This window comes from Citrus clementina, unplaced genomic scaffold (genome assembly GCF_000493195.1).
Source record: "Citrus clementina cultivar Clemenules unplaced genomic scaffold, Citrus_clementina_v1.0 scaffold_2, whole genome shotgun sequence".
In the NCBI taxonomy this organism is placed as follows: domain Eukaryota; kingdom Viridiplantae; phylum Streptophyta; class Magnoliopsida; order Sapindales; family Rutaceae; genus Citrus; species Citrus x clementina.
This window is the reverse complement of record NW_006262688.1, coordinates 10,960,573-10,977,444: the sequence shown is the minus strand read 5'-3', so window position 1 is coordinate 10,977,444 and position 16,872 is coordinate 10,960,573. Positions and strand designations below refer to the sequence as shown.

Sequence of the window (16,872 nt, the reverse complement as noted above, 5' to 3'; positions counted from 1 at the left end):
TTAAACTTTCTGTTACATTTTCTGAATAGAATATTTCTACTTTTATAAAATATATAAAATTATTTATTATACTAGTGTAGTATCTGATTTCATTATAAATTTCCATGATTATAAACTATACTGATTATAGGTACGTGGCTTGTTATCCCAAAGTACAGAGGATACTAACGCCCATTCGGGATCGTCTATCCAATTTACGTCATGGGTTGCTTGCTTATATAACATATAATTCAAGTTCTTCATTATCAGAATTTTCTAAGTAGTTTATGTATGATGGTCCATCTTCTCTATTTTCATGTTCTGCATATGCCAGAGCTATGTCAATTCCTTGTTCTATAGTTCACATGATGATGTTATGCTTTAAAGTATCTATTTCTATATGATTTATTAATTTTCTTTTTATTTCCTTTGGTAATTCAAGAGCATATACTGCTTGTAGTTCTTCGGTTCTAACAAGTTCGTCTTTATTTAAAAGATAAGAACTTTGTTTGAAAGATCCTAGGTTGAAATCTATAATCATTGTATAATCATTATATGTTATTTTAGTTGTTGGATTTATCATGTATTCCTTAGAATTTCCTAATATGATATTGTTGTTCATTAAAATATTTCACTTCAAAGAAATTAGCTCTTCCTCCATAAATCTCCTCATCAATAATAATCAACAAACTTCCACCAACAGATAAGGTTTGAGAATTATTACCCAAGCTATTCTTGTTTCTTTGCCTTCCGATCTTTCTCCAGTGACCTGCAGCCTTACTGTCCTTATTCCCTCAACGGCCTCCTTGCCTCAACGGGATCAGCGGACTCGAGTGGCCTTACTGTATGGAATACGATCGTTGAGCTTAGAAATGTTGAATAAATTTAGGTTTCTCTTTCCTTTCTATGGTGATTTTTTATTTTTTATTAATGATGTATTGATTTAGGATTCTGAGCTGAGAGAATTAGCTATTCATGATCATAGAGGACAATGGAGTTATTGTTGAATGGTTGAATGATAATCTCTTAGAGATTATTGCTCTTATTTATATCCCAAGTCGTCTCGGGTTTATGTTTACATTTCTACCCTTGTATTATTGGGCTCTTACATTATTGTTACATTTTTGCCCTTGTATTATTGGGCTTTTACATCATTATCAAGCATCTTCCTGTAGGTTTATCATGCTTCGTATCTTGTCAAGCCATTTTATCTTGTCTTGTTGTTGCTTTACCATATGCATTATCTTCGAATCTTTATCTTCATGCTCCTTATCATCACCCTTTATCTTGCCCACCACATCTTTATCTTTTTCTTGTTTTATGCTGTCGGCCATAGCCTGTCAATCACTACTTTATATCCATGAGTTGATAAGCTTGTTCTGTGGTTTTGCTGCTACTGGGGAAACGCATAGTACTTATTTCATTGATGAACTCTAATAACAGATTTGAAGGTGTATGTCCATCCTCAGAAGTTATAAGGATGTAATTTTGAAATTTAATGATGGATCTGAAATTTCTCTTATATAAATCCTTAGCTATGCTCCATATGGCTTTTATTCCTCTGGCTCTCCGTGTTCTGATCCAGGTTTCATTTATATGAGGAACATTTGTATATTCTGTTCCTACTTCGACTTTAAAATTTTTTGTAATATGACCTACAGAAATCATGTAGAAAGCTTGGTATTCTATATTCTGATGGTATTCTGGACTTATAGTATAAAACTTTAAGTAAATGGGTCTTTTTTGGGCAAACCTTGAGACTTCTTTTATTAGTAACTCATCAAAGCTGGCTATTTCTCGAAGATCTATGCTAGGATATACTAAGTCTAAATAGCCATATTTTGCTATTTTCCCAACAAGGAGTGGGTCTGCTCCTTTTGTAACAATCATCCTGGGGTACATATTTTTTCCAGGTGCTCTAAAAATTGTATTATTATGAGAACAAGTGGAATATATCCATGTAGAAAATTGTTTATATTCTTCTTCTTTTGGATTTAGGGGTTTTTCCTCTTCTTCCATGTAAGGATTGTCTATTTGAATAAACTTTTTTGGAGGGTCTGATTTTGGTGACTCAACTTCTATGGATATGGTTTTATTTGTAACTGGATCAGAGATTGGTTTATCTTCTCTGAAGGGTCCACTACTGCTTCCGATATTTGGGTTTATTTCTATTGGGCTCGTGTTTATAGAGAGCATTTTTGTTAAGTCGTCTATATATGACTCTAACAAATTTACTCCTTTCTCATGAGCCTCTGAAGCCTCCTTTATGTATTGTATTGCATCAATTATGTCAGATGCTTCAGCCTTGAGTCTTTGTATCTCGGCTTTTATTTTCCCGATAGTTCTATTTGCTTCGGGATTCATTCTCCGAATTCTATGTTCCTGCTTAGAAAATCTGCAAGGAAATTGTTAGTCCCTTTTATATATATTATTTTAAAATTATAATAAGATAAATAAACTTGCCATCTATGTAGCCTTCTATATTGAGGTTCATTTGGCAAAATTCTATTAATAAGGGAACTTACTTGAGAATTATCTGTTTCTACTATAAAATGTTTTTAAAGTAAAAATAAAGAGAATTTTTTAATTCCTTTGTATATTGCAAGGAGTTCTTTTTCATGTACTGGATAGTTGACTTGTGTCTGATTAAATGTTCCACTGGTGTATCTACAAATTTCATTTATATCAGTTTTCAGAATTGCTCCCCAATATAAATCTGACGCATCTGTTTGAATTATTAATTTATCTTTTTCGTTAGGTAATCTCAATGCTGGGAGGTTTTTACATTCTTGTTTTAAATTTTTTACAGTTTCTGTATGTTCTTCACTCCATCCTCTAGTATTATTTTTTCTTAGTAATTTCTGAAGTAAATTTCTCTTTTTGGCTAGATCTTTTATAAATCCTTCTGCATAATTTAAACAACCTAAAAACTTTTGTATTTGTTGTTTATTTTCTAGTTTATCTGGAAATTCGATTATTTTTCTTCCTATATGACTCTGAAGTCTAATGCCTTGTTTATCAAGTATCATTCCTAAGAATTCTATTTTCTTATGTTCTATAACTGCTTTTTTGCTAGATAATACTATGCCTTCCTTAATACATATATTAACAAATTCTTTTAAATGGTGTCTATGTTCCTCCACTGTTTCTGATGCAATTAATATATCATCAACATATACTATAATGTAATTATAATTTCTAAATATTTTATCCATTCTACTTTGGAAAATTTGAGGGGCATTCTTTAGTCCAAAGGGCATTACTAATCATTCATAATGTCCTTGTGGGGTGCTAAAAGCTGTATAAGGAATACTGTTTTCTTCCATTTTTATTTGCCAAAATCCTGATTTACAGTCGAATTTTGAATAATAGTTCTTATTTTTTACAAGATTTATTAATACTTCTTTATTAGGGAGAAAATATCCATCAAATTTTGTGTATTTATTTAATTCTTTATAATTTATGACCATTCTTGCTTTTCCTCTTACTTGTTCTACTCTTTTCCTGACCATGAAAGCTGGGCTATTATGTGGGCTATTGCTATTCCTAATGAGTTTTAAATTTAATAATTCTTTTATTTGGATTTTGAATTCTTCTCTATCTTCTTCTGTATACATCATAGGTTTTAACCTTATAATTCTATTTTCAAGTAATTCTATTTTTGCTTTAGGATGATCTGGTTTCCATAATGCTAACGGATTTTCACTATAAACTTGTTCAAGTTGAGACTTTATTGTTTCTAGGTGTATATTATAACTCTGACCTTTTTGTATTAAATAATATTTTTCATAAATGTGCTTATCACCACGCTGGGCTGGCTGAACTCGGTAGGGTCGAAATTCACGTGGGATTCGTAAAATATGATTACAAGGGGTTTTTAAGGTGATCATGTATGTAGTCTGTTGGTAATATTGAAATTGTTGTAAAAAGTCATTTTCTAAAAGTATATCACAATCTAGATTATTATATTGAAAGATTTGGTTAATATTAATTACTTTACTGCCTAGTAATATGGCAAAGTTCAATATGGATTGGTTTACTTGTTGTTTATCACCAGTAATTCCTACAATTTTTAATTTTTCATTTGATTCCCATTTATTAGATAAAAAGGATTTCATAATAGTTATTTCACTACCTGTGTCAATTAAAGCACAAGTATCTATGTCTTTTTCTGGTATATTTACTTGGATATAAACAGACATAGGGTATTTTACATAAGCTTGTTTTAACATGTATCGCAAATTATTCTTTGACCTTGTATAAGGAAAGTTATTTTATTTGGTTCAACTTTGTAATATTCTCAATCATTTAAAAAACTATTTCCTAGTACTATATGTTTTTCTGGATCTGTAGTCATAAATGAATCTATATAACAAGGTACTATTATTCTAAGTCCTTCTATGATTATAGGGACTTTGACTTCTTGTCTACAAATATGTTTATTACCATTGAAATCAGTATATTCATAAGGAATTTCTTTTTCTTTTACTAAAAGTCTTTTATTTTTGGTATGGTTCATATAATTATGACTGGTACCTGTATCTATTAATATAGGTATTTTTGTTGTATAATCTATACCATTGAAGTATTGTCCTAATATTTTCATTACACTATTAGTGGGTATGGATTTTGTTATTTGTTTATCTGTGCTTAATCTTCTAGATGAACTTCCCCTTATTAGAGTTCTTCCTGCAAAACTTATAGGAATTATAGAGTTTTCATTATTATTATCTAAAAATGGTTTTTTATCATCTATTCTTAATTCATAATTAATGGGAATTTTGTAATCTTGAATTATCGGTTCTATAAATGTCGCTATATCTTCACAATCCTTATTTATTTCTATATAAGGTTTATTTCCATATATTTCTCCATAATTCGAATTACAAAAACTATACAAAGCTGAATAGTGTAATGTCATTATTCTATTTCCTTCTTTCATTAGATTTTTCTTTAGTAATTTAAAATGTAAACTTAATGTTTCCTCTATATTTTTATCTTTTATATGTACGCAGTATCTAGGGTGGCAGGTAAATAATAATTTAGTGTAACATAAATTTCCTTCTATCGTCCCTAAATGTCCTATGCTAGGGTCTGTAAACCTTTGATCATGTAATGATAGAACTATGGGGCTATCTATTCCTTCTTTAAAAAGCGATTTTATTAAGATTTGGATTTCTGCCAAATATACATATTGAATTTTTTCTTTAGTTGATTCACTTTTTATTTTTCTTAATGCTAAGTCTATTGATCTTTTATTAAGCAAACTGAATCTAATATTTCCTTCAGCTTGTGTAATTGTTACAGCTTTTTCTTGCTCATAATATTCATGTAGTATAATTCTTTTTCTTTTAAATAGATCTCGAAATCTATTTAGTATTCCATATTCTGGTTTTTCCATATTCAATTTTAAAAGTTTATTATATTTTTCTTTATTAAAAGTAGCTACAAGACTATATCCACCTTTATTTTCTTCTTTTTCTATTTCTTCTATTTCTTCTACATTTTCATTTTCCATTATTTCTTCCCTATTCGAATTCATCTTCTGATGTTTCTACCATGTAGACTTCTCTTCCGTCATATTCTGAGAGATTACTTATTTCTTCTAGATCACTTTCTATATTTTCAAAATCTTCTTTTAAAAGTCTAACTTTCTTTTTTGTACAATCCATACTGATGTGTCCCAACTCTCCACAATTCCAACATTTACATTTAGATTTATCTAATATTTTTCTTTGGTTTTTATATTTTCTTTTATAATATTTTCTTCCTGCCTTTTTATATTTTCGTTTAAAATTATTATATTTCTTATATCTTTTTTCTTTTTTATAAGATTTCTTATGTCTTTTATGCGGTGTATAACATCCCCATTGAGTAGGCATTTCTGTTTTTTCACAACATATTTTTGTAATATTTTTACTCTTTTTTATTAGATTCCTTTGAATACATATTTCACTTAATCTTGTATTTAAAAATCTTATTCTAGATCCTAATGTGTCTGGGAGTCTACTTTCATTATTACTAGTATATTTTTCATATTCATTAATAAAATATCCATTCCAAGGGTAAGGGAGTTTAGAATAGTATAAATTTTTATAAATATTTTGATCTTCATGACTCATAAACTGGGTATAATAATATTTAGAAAATTCACAGGTATATTCTTTAACAAAACACATATTACAAATTGTTAAATTTATTAGCCTCATTCTAGCTTCTAATTTATCACGTTTTGATTCATTTTCTGTGTTTTGTAACCAATCTTCTCCTAAAAATTCACTAGCAATATATTCAATTATTCTTTCAATCCCTAATCCTTTATTTCTTCCTAATGCTACTTTGGTTGAATCCTTTATCAATCCTTGTGTATCTTCACTTAGTCCTTTCCACCAATTAAATACATTTCCTGTAAAGCTTGCTATTAAGATATCAGCAAATATGTTTATTTTTTCTTCTTCTGTTTCAACATTCCAATCTTCTCTTGATCCATTAAACAGAAAAAAATAATTTCATTTGCATTCCCCATTCCACTAAGGCCTTTCGGGGGTCTATTTTACAGTCTAAGTCTAAAAATGTACCAGCATTACTTATCGGTATTAGATGGTCATTATTAGGTTGGTATTCTGTCTTCCATTGATTATTTTTGGTGGGTGGATGATATTCAAAAAATGGTCTTTTCTTCTTATGTGTTTCATATCTATGGCTTGGCTCTGCTACATTAGGTTTCATTTCTGGTCCTCCAGCAGCATTCATTTTTACACAATATTCTCTTTCAAATTCTTCCAAATCACTTAGATTTATGTCGCTGAATTTTTCAGTTACTTCTTCTAGTATTTCATCCATTAATCAGTATCGCTAAGTGATGTTTCTTTTATTTCTAGTTTTTCTTTTCCTTTTTCTTCAATTTTTAATTCTGCTTTCAATTTTTCTGTTTCTTCTAATATTTTTGGGTATTGAGTCTTTACAAACCAGTCATCATAGCTGCCTGGTTGAGGTTTTTGTATGGGTTTTTTAAGGCTTGTTCCAATTATTCCAAATTTTAGTATTTCAAATTTTTCCACTCTTTTATTTTTCTTTTGGCTTAATTGGATTACAGACAATTCTATTTTTATCTTTCCTATTTCTTGTTTAATTTCTTTCATTTCTTCTTTGAGATTTAAAAGTATTTCTTTTAATTCAAATAATGTAGTTTCCATAATAATTAGGGGCACTTATTGATATTATCTTTATGGAATGTATGTTACGTTTATCGTAACGTAGCGTTAGCCAATTCTTAAATATGCGCACCTAATCTAAATATTAAACAAATTTGATGAATGCAAAACTGTAGATGTGAATGGCAAATTCAATGAATGACTAAAGATTCAAAGAAATATGAGTATTATAAATCTGAATAAATTCATATGGAATTTGAAGATGGGAATAAAACAACAATATTATTATTTTAATTAACCATTTGTCTATAATTATAATTTATATTATAGATATTTTAATAATAATTAACTTTATTAAAAAATAAATTTAATAAGTAATCTAGTGGGTTCAAATAACCCTTACCTTATTTTTAAAAATAAAAACAATAATAGAAAATATTTCTAAATTGCCCCTAAATAGTAGGGATGGCAAAAATTCCCACGGGGACGGATACTCTCGGGGATTTTCCCCATTCGGGGAGGGTATGTGGATAATTTCATACCCAATTTCTTATTCGGGGAAGGAACGGAGAAATTTTTTTATCCAATTTCTTATTCGGAGAGGGGACGGGGATGAGGTGGAATCTCCATCCCCTACCAATTTCCCCATTTTTATTTTTAATTTAATTTTTATTTTTTAAAATTACTAGTAAATAAATTATAAATATTGGTAAAAATAACAAATATCAAAATATTTATATTATTGAACTTTTAGTCCTAATTAACTAATTAACGTCGTAAATTTTTATTTAAGACATTAAAAAGACCAGATGGATTCTATTAGCCCAAAAATTTTATTTTAATTTTAATATTCATTAAATATTTTAAATTTAAATCTTTTTTTTATTTTTAGATGTTATAATTGCCCACGGCAAATCACAATTTTAAAATCTAATCTAATCTAATATTTGCTCTTAATTTGCTCCGACTATTATATAGTGCCCACGAAACTATTGAAAAAGTTAATTTTGAATTTAAATACGATTTTATTTGTAACAATTTTGTATTAAACTATTAATTTGTTCACGATAGTTTGTAAAAGAAGTTTGTATCCCTTGCATGTTGCGGTACTTACTAATTTAATGTATGTGACTTTTGTAATGGATATTAATGTAAGATATATTCTGAACTTTACTTTTATTTAAATTTTTTATTTTAATATGATTAACTCAAAATCTAAAATAAAAAAATATATTAGTTATTCTGGGATCGGAGACCCTAAAAAATCCATTGTTATTATTCGGAGAGGATATAAGAAATCTTTCAAGTAATTCTGACGGGAACAGAGAGAGGAAATGGACATACACAAAATATCGGGAATAAGGGGAGGGGACCAATCTCCCCTCCCCTCCCCTCCCCATTGCCATCCCCTCCCCTCCCCTCCCCATTGCCATCCCTACTAAATAGAAATATTCGGATACGGGTGCGGGTTCGGGGACTGCTACCAGTTTCAGGGCCCCAAACCCGCAATCAAAGGAGGTTTCCAATTCAATTAAAAATTATTTCTTGTCTTCTGGTGACAGTGAAACAAAATGTTGGGCACATATTCGATTCTGTTTCAAAGCTCAATATTAAAGCCCAATCAAAGGCCCAAAAAATAAAGAATAAAATTCCGTAACTAAGGGACCCACACCCACCCAAAACGAGGAAAACGAAACGTGGGACCCACCATCCACAAAAGAAGCCCAGCGTGGAGCCAACAAGTGAACTGAACACGTGTCGAAATGACAAGGACCAGAGGAGGATGTCATGTCAGTCAACCGAGTCGCTACGGCGCCCCATAGCCTGAATAATTGTAAATTTTCAATTTTCTTTTTATTTGCTTTTACCGTCGTGCGTGTGGCTTCATATTTATTTCAGTTGTTGGTCTTAAAAGCTGAAGACTGAATTGGGCTTTTCTCAAAAACCATAATTATAACTTGCCTCAAAGTTCGTATATCTTTTAGCTTCTCAGTTTATGTCATCTCTTGTTACACGTAAATTGTTTCAGCTTCCAATTCGATTGCTTTAAATATTCCTCCTGGAGGCTCTCTTTTTTTTTTCTTGTTATTATTTACACTAGTAATTGTCAAGTAAGTTCCTTTTTTTTTTAATTTTTGGGTGTGTAATTATGTCTTTTAATTCGTTAATTATATTTTGATTAGCGTGCTATTTATGGCAATATATCTTTTTGGTGGGTGATGAAGTTGTTTTTGCTTTGTTTCTGTTTGTTCCTGATTGTCATATGCTATGTCAGCTGAAAATCACATGAAAATTTATATTTTTCAGAATTTTTTAATTTAATTTTGGTATTATTTTTTATTAATTTATTTATTTTGATGGGTGGTGGGTTTGGTGAATTTTGTTTGTGGAAGCTGTGTCTGGGAAATTTGTTCCGCTGTGATATTTATATTTTTATTTTCCAACATAGTAGCAAAACAAAATAATAATAATAAAAACAAGAGATAACGGTTGAAGTCTATTTTTTGTCTTAATGAAACCCAGAATCAGTTTAAGAAAATGGAGGTTATAACTTTGTTAATGGCCTAGTGGAAGGTGTCTGGATTCTGGTGTTTTGTTAGCAGAACTAGCCTTGCTCAGTTCTTTGGGCTTGGCACTGATCAACCAAATTTAGGTTTCAATGAGGCATCCTTCTGCAGTGTGTACTTTACTAGGTCTATACCCACTTGTTTGTTTTCCTTGTGACAGACAAGGAAAACGGTTGAAGTCTATTTTTTGTCTTAATGAAACCCAGAATCAGTTTAAGAAAATGGAGGTTATAACTTTGTTAATGGCCTAGTGGAAGGTGTATGGATTCTGGTGTTTTGTTAGCAGAACTAGCCTTGCTCAGTTCTTTGGGCTTGGCACTGATCAACCAGATTTAGGTTTCAATGAGGCATCCTTCTGCAGTGTGTACTTCACTAGGTCTATACCCACTTGTTTGTTTTCCTGGTGACAGACAATTCAGTTGTTGCCAAAAGAGTACAAATATGTGTATGTAATTTTATTTTGTTAAAAAAGTACTCATTTGGGTTATTGGTGCTTTTCTAGACCATGTTTAATTGAAACTTTCGGGTAGGTTCTGCTGAAATTGTAATTTTTGATATAACAATGCTTGAGACAGTTTTTGTGTGTCACATCAAGACGTAGAAAGCATTGTAAGTGTCGTCTCTCAGTGTATATTAAAAGGTATGGGAGATTAGATTCAACTTTTTAGAGGAGACATGACAAATGGATTGAATATATGTACTTTTCTTATTCTTGTTTAGCAGTCAATATATGCATGCGTACATTGGAGTAACATATTTTTTTGTTATCTATGCTTTACTCAGCTGGTTGCCCTGAAAGCGTGTCTGATACTTGCATTATAACACTTTATAGATGCAGTCTGTGATGACCATGAATGTTTAATTTTATGCTATCGTTGTCTGGAAATGATAAGGCTGGAGTAGAACGATAAATACTAAGCCAGAGAAATTTCTGCATGCTTATTGTTTCACAAATTAAAAGAAGATCATTTAGATACTCTCGAACTATCTCAATGATATATGATTTAAAGTTTTCATCAGAATGCATACATATCATGAAGAGTTGTTAATTTGTTAATACACTGCTTTTGAATATTCCTTTAATGGTCCTGAGGATTTTTATTTCTTTTCTTCTTTAAATTAGACAATTTTAGCATTGCACTAATATGTAGATACATTTTCAGGGATTTCCTAATTTGAGTTCCTGGCTTTACCTATCTGCTAAAGTTTGACATAAAATCTGAAGCATTATCTAGTAGTTTTGATATTATTATTGTCTTCTGAAATCTAGATAAGTTCTCTGGCTTTGTCGACATTATGTAGTTGCCTTTTGAAAGAGATTTTTGATGTTTTCGTAGTGTTAAGTGATTAAATGGAAATACACCTGGTCGCTGCTGAATTTTAATATAATTTGGTGCAAATGAGAGTGCTATCTTTGAATAAGAACTGAACGGTTTGCAGGTTTCTTTATCCAGAAAAAAATTGGAAATCAAACAGTTTATTCCACTGAGGTTAATTCGAGGTCATCATGGATCTGAAGGGTATAACCTGGGTTGGGCATGTATACCAGAAGTTTGAAGCTATGTGCTTGGAGGTGGAAGAAATTATGTACCAGGTATGCTCTTCTGGTTGTTCCATCTTAAACCACCCCCAACTTAGTTGAGCTCCTAAGGGGACAATTTCTTGAACTTCCTTAATTGGTGGCAGCTGAATCCCTGAGGATTCAGAATCAATTCCAGTGTCTGTTCCTTCTATTTATTTATTTATTTTTTTTGGGGGGGTACTGGCCCAATTCAAGTTTGAATTTGGTAGGTTTTTCTGAGTTTTAGTGGTTAGAACTATGAAGCCTAGTACAATTCATTTCTTTCCTGATCATTCAACCTCACTGAAGTTGGTAGCACTCCATTAATTTATGATTTAATTATTTTATTCTTTTACAGGATACTGTTAAGTATGTCGAGAATCAGGTGCAGACAGTTGGTTCAACTGTGAAAAAATTCTATTCGGATGTGATTGAAGATTTGCTTCCTCCACCTTCTGTGGATCTTGTGAAAGGGGCAGTAGCCTCCAACTTGCCTTTGGAACAAAATGCTGATGTTGGGATCTATAAAAAGCCAAAAATAGGTATCAAGGAAGAGGCTATGAACGTCAACAATGAGCAATTGAGTGAGAGTTCACTAGCTACTACTGATTTGGATAAAGGTGCAGGCGGTGGACAGTCTTTCTGCAGGTTTCACATTGAAGATACCTCATTCCAACCATCCTTGGGGGATACTCTCAAAGGAGTATTCTCTGATGCGTACTCAAAAGAATATGACATAAGGAGTGGACATAATCAATCAAGTATTTGCATGCAAAAAATCTCTAAAGAGGATAATTTGCCACCAAGTGAAATGTCTGGGGCTGGCCCTCATATGGAAAGAGGTCTGCGCAGAGCATCATCATCCTGTGAACTGTTGGATAAAATTCAAGAAGTATCTGATGACCAGGTAGTTGTAGATCCAACCCCTGTTACAACTGAAGTGGCTAGCTGCAAGTCCTTTGAAGAAATTTATGATGAGTTAGAAAAGGCAAGCAAGGGTGCATCAGGTGCTTTAACTAGTAGCCCAGCAGCTAAAAATTGTGATGAGAGTGAAAATGCTCATTCCTCTTGTAGCAGCCTTTCAGCAGAACTTAATGGTGACTATGCTCTATACCCTGATATATTGTTTTCCTCATATTGCCACTGGCCTTTGTTGATTTCTAATGTGGCTCTGCAGGCATTTGTACAAACGATGGGGTTGTTTCTCTGGTTGGGTCCTTTGTGAATGAAGATGTACAGCCAAGTGAATTTCCTGATCCTGGTATCAATAAGTCTCATTTAGATGCATTATATATATGAATCTTTTGTCTTTCAACCAATCATAGATCTCTCCCTTTAAATCTGCTCCTTTGTGTTTTATATTGTTGATTTTGTGTTATGTTGGTATTGTTCATTTTATGTAGTAACTGGACTGAGTGAAATTTTGCAGGACGATCAGATTACTCGACTGTGGATGCAACTGAGAGTAATATTGATGTTGAACAGGGATATGAAACTGTTCAACGAGTTGATAATATCCAAGTTGAGGAAACTTGTGTTCTGGTGAACGGAGATGAACTTTGTTTTGTTCCTTGCAGGGAAGGCAAACACAGGCCTTACAAGGTACTTTCTCTTCTCTGTCTCTCTTTCTCTCTTATTCTCATTGTCTCTGTCTGTCTCTCCCTCTTTTAATTTCTCTTGATTGAACTTGCTTGTTCAGAAAAAGATTCAAGATGCTATTTCATCAAGAATGAGATCTACAAGAAAGCATGAATATAAACAGCTTGCTGTATGGTATAATGAGGATGAAAAATCCAAGCAACAAAATGCTGAAATGAAGGGAAAACCATCTCATGGTTACTGTGAGTTGGAATGGGAGCTTCTTTAGACGTGAGAATGCCAACTATGTGTAAATAATTTCTTCAAAGTCACTTTTGCGGCCAATCCTTGCTGACGAAGGTAATCAAGACGCAGAACGGGATATTAAAAATAGCAACGAAACATACACCCCTGTAGAATATTGAGCGAAGTGGATAAAAACAAACAAAATTCAAAAATATAAATAATTTATAGCTATAGTCCCCATCAGGGTTGACACGTTCTTACTAATATGCCATTCGGAATTTATCAGTTGACACTTCCTTTAAGTTCATTAAGTAATTTTACCACCATTCGATCTAATTTCTTGCTCTGCAATGCTGCTTCTGGGTCGTTGAAAGTTTACTTTGTTTTCCATTTTTCAATGTGAGAACAATGCAAGTGTTAATTCTTGAGAAAAGACATTTGTGAATGATGAGCTTCTGAATATCTTTCGTGCTTGTGCTGCGTGTTTGATATAGAATGGTTGTTTTGTATTGTCTTTTGCCTGATCACTGCATGAACTTGCTTATTTTATCACATTGTTGATAGAAGAAAATTAAGTTTGTCCCAATAAGCTTTCTTATTGTCTTCGATGTTCCCATGCATTTATGTTATGGGCACGTCAATAGTGCTTGTCCTCATATTGGCTTTTGCCAATGCCCTGTAGTTTATACATGTGAAGAAACTGCTTTCCCCAATTCCCCTGTTGGACAAACAGGGCGTGTGTCAGAAAGCTAAAAGGTACCATGAAATTGGGAACCTGGGTCGTTGTGGAAATAACCTTCTTCAAGCTACTGCTTCGCGTGGGTTGTCACTTACAGCTCATTGCTTTCTCCAATTAATGCAGGGAGTGCTAATTTCAGTAAAAACAGTCATCAAATGGAATTCCTAGATGATTCTGTGTATATTTGGTATCAGAAATCAATTTGATCCTATGACTGCTTGATGTACCTATCTGGAATGCTGGCCAAATGTTGCCATTAGAGATGGGTGGTTTCCTTACATCAAGCCAAACATAAATTATTTTAAAAAAGCAAAAGACTGCAAAAATAACGAAAAGAACTAATTCTTGATTTGATTTCAAGTCCTAGTTTTGGATTCTTTTCTCCCGGAACAGGAAGGTACAATCAGTTAAAAGGAAACATCAAACAACAAATGGGAAGAATTAGAAATGTCTCTGGAGTTGGATAAAACCATGGATGCGTACACTAGCGTGTTCCAAGTATCAGGCAGTCCAGGCAAGCACCAATGGCTGCAATCAGCGTAAGTCTCCAGTTGCATTTGTTGCTTCGCTATCAAGAACTCTCGCTTTTTTGTATAAATCGTTGGATGTGCATCAACTCGATACTGAGAGAGCTTTGTGATGTTTAGGTACTTCACCGGAGTACTCATGCCTCGAATTGTTCTCTTAACAATTTCTACCATTGACTTTGGAAATTTAGCTACATAAGACTCATCCGTTATGGGCTCAGTTGTGTTGTAGCACCATTGCTCCCCTTTGTGTTCTGGGGATATGCTTCTGAAAAAGACAATTGTTTTGGTTGCGTCAACATTTTCGTCTATCCAGTGCGCCCAAGTTTCCATGGCAATCTCAAATGCTTCGTCTACATTCAAGTTCTCCATTAGTTTACCATCATGTTCAAATAATTCCCACCTGCAAAAATTCTCATCATCGTACATAACTTTTTGGCCTCCTCGTTCCAAAATCATAAGTTTATGAATCTATCATTATAATTTACTTTAGACTTACGCTTTGATTTTCCCTCGATGCACCCACCAGTGACCAGTGTTGAATACCATAACATCGGCACCTTTCCACTTCTGGGCAGAGGCAGAGAGTTCATCAAGCCTCAGAATCCTAGAGCCAAGTGCATTGCTTGCATCTAGTTGAACAAGAAATGGACTCCAATAGAATTCAACAGAGCAGTCATAGTCCTGTAGTAGGCAAATCTGCATTCTTGTATTCATCTAACACAAAATGAGCAAAGAAGTACAAGATGATGAAACTTTTCTTACCAGTGCTCTCAAAACCTTATAGACGCCATTTTGAACGTCGACATGGACTCGAGAAGGAGGTATGGCAGTATAAAGGAGACAAGCAAGAGACTCCCATTGGTTTCTGTTGAGTGAGTCTCCTACAATAATCACTCTCTTGTTCTTAAGCCTCTCCAACATGTCTGTTGCATTGAACCTTCAAACCAGAAACTTGTCAACAGATAACAAGACTGATTTATTCATGCATATAGAGTTAAAGAGGCATTTCAGCTTACCTTGGAATCTCACACCCTTCAGCTTTCCAAGTCCACTTCTCATACTCAACATCCGGTCTGCCATTCCTTTGGCAGCTTACTTGATCACTAAGAAAAGGACATTGTGCTTCATTATATAATGGACTGGCCTCTCCATTATAAACCCATTTTCCATTGAAAATGTTGCATAATTTTTCTTCCTCAACTGGGTTATCACTCTTAATCAAAGTGGCGAACCCAGTGGAGGGTGTTACGGATATAGCTACGCTTCGAACAGTGAAAAGGCTTATGTTGCTGCGGCCAGAGTTGAGAGAAAGAACAAAGATAATGCAGCCTAGAAAAAAGCTTACTGATATGCAGATTTTCCATATTCCATTGATGGTGAAGCTGGTTTCCATCAAATAGACGAAGGTTCAATACATGTGAAGTTGGTTCAAAATGAGATTAAGAATTACAAGTCATTTAAGTTTACAGAGTTAGTAAGTTGATATAAAATGTTAGGCCAAGGGTTGGATTTGCATTACAAAGTGGTTGGAATAAAAGTAAGTGTGAGACTGGCACTTGTAAAATTAGTTGAGGAGCAGTTGACATTGGATGTTTTTAAAATTTGACTCCTATAACTTTACTTTTAGTTACTTGACAGCATATCAGGCTCCTGATAAAAATTAATCACTCTTTCGTTCCCAATATCACAAGTGCTTTGGAAAATTTTCGAACTATGCATTAATGTTATAACTCATGCCTATATGTAGAAAAATGATTCAAAATTTTATTTTAATTTTTGAAAAAGGAGAAGATAATTGGGTTTCATTTTTTTTTTTTTTGAGTAACTTAATTGTTATATTGTATGTGCTAGAAAAATTTAGCTACTTACATCGTCACATGGCACTGTATGTCCAGTAAAAATCATTAATTCAAAAAATGGATGTTTTTTATATTGGTTCTGGATTAAAGACCAATATAAACGCAAATCATATTGATTCCAAATTATAAATCAATGTCGGATTTAAATTATGTGCAACCCTGAATTTAAGGTACTGGTAATTATTGAGCCAATAGCAGGTACAAAAATGGTTTAGGCGACCATATTACTTTAGTTTTATCATAGTTGGTGTGTGATTAGATATAACAAATAAACTCTCAACACTCGGCGGCTTCAATCTTTTTTCATTTTACTGCAATTGCTTAAACTCTAATCACAGCAGGCCGATATTAATGCATTAAAAGACAGGAAGATAAGACCAAACTAAAACTTCGTGGGGTTACAAGTTACTGCACATTTTGGGCTGATGGGTCTGCAAGCATTTGATTTACTTGACCTATAGTTTTCAATCATTTATTTGACATTTTTTCTTTTTTTGGTTTATCATAATGCTATTATTTTTGGTAGAAAACAGATAATGTTGACATCATTAGCTATTATTTTGATCTCATTGATGTTTTCTATAAGATATTATGTTAACAAACTAGAAGTTACTCAGAGGCAGAATAATGTACGGCTTAACATATCCAATAGCATAAAC

The 16,872-nt window shown here is 32.7% G+C and overlaps 2 protein-coding genes across 4 annotated transcripts; one reads left to right on the top strand and one right to left on the bottom strand.

Moving 5' to 3' along the window:
- Positions 1–9,008: 9,008 nt before the first annotated feature.
- LOC18051984 lies at positions 9,009–13,530 on the top strand. Of its 3 annotated transcripts, none has more exons than XM_024191227.1 (6): positions 9,009–9,101; positions 11,155–11,294; positions 11,620–12,358; positions 12,439–12,522; positions 12,691–12,863; positions 12,961–13,530. In XM_024191227.1, exons 2-6 carry the CDS (start codon positions 11,208–11,210, stop codon positions 13,126–13,128), a joined length of 1,251 nt encoding a protein of 416 aa, XP_024046995.1. In that variant the 5' UTR covers positions 9,009–9,101; positions 11,155–11,207; the 3' UTR covers positions 13,129–13,530. The 3 variants fall into 3 exon arrangements, with proteins under 3 accessions (XP_024046995.1, XP_006446766.1, XP_006446765.1); XM_006446703.2 differs by having other exon boundaries at positions 11,141–11,294; XM_006446702.2 differs by having other exon boundaries at positions 9,009–9,244; positions 11,141–11,294.
- Positions 13,531–14,134: 604 nt separating this feature from the next.
- On the bottom strand, positions 14,135–15,803 carry LOC18051983 (protein trichome birefringence-like 42). Its single transcript, XM_006446701.2, has 4 exons — positions 15,371–15,803; positions 15,117–15,291; positions 14,851–15,035; positions 14,135–14,754 (listed from the first exon to the last, which is right to left on the bottom strand). The coding sequence occupies exons 1-4, from the start codon at positions 15,745–15,747 to the stop codon at positions 14,232–14,234; spliced, it is 1,260 nt and encodes a 419-aa protein (XP_006446764.2). The 5' UTR covers positions 15,748–15,803; the 3' UTR covers positions 14,135–14,231.
- Between the last annotated feature and the right edge of the window lie 1,069 nt (positions 15,804–16,872).

Coding starts and splice junctions, on each gene's coding strand:
- LOC18051984 (XM_024191227.1), top strand. CDS start 11,208: ATGGATCTGAAGGGTATAACCTGGGTTGGGCATGTATACCAGAAGTTT. Junction 11,295..11,619: donor TGGAAGAAATTATGTACCAG/GTATGCTCTTCT, acceptor ATTCTTTTACAG/GATACTGTTAAGTATGTCGA. Junction 12,359..12,438: donor CCTTTCAGCAGAACTTAATG/GTGACTATGCTC, acceptor GTGGCTCTGCAG/GCATTTGTACAAACGATGGG.
- LOC18051983 (XM_006446701.2), bottom strand. CDS start 15,747: ATGGAAACCAGCTTCACCATCAATGGAATATGGAAAATCTGCATATCA. Junction 15,292..15,370: donor GAAGGGTGTGAGATTCCAAG/GTAAGCTGAAAT, acceptor TCTGGTTTGAAG/GTTCAATGCAACAGACATGT. Junction 14,755..14,850: donor CATCGAGGGAAAATCAAAGC/GTAAGTCTAAAG, acceptor GAATTTTTGCAG/GTGGGAATTATTTGAACATG.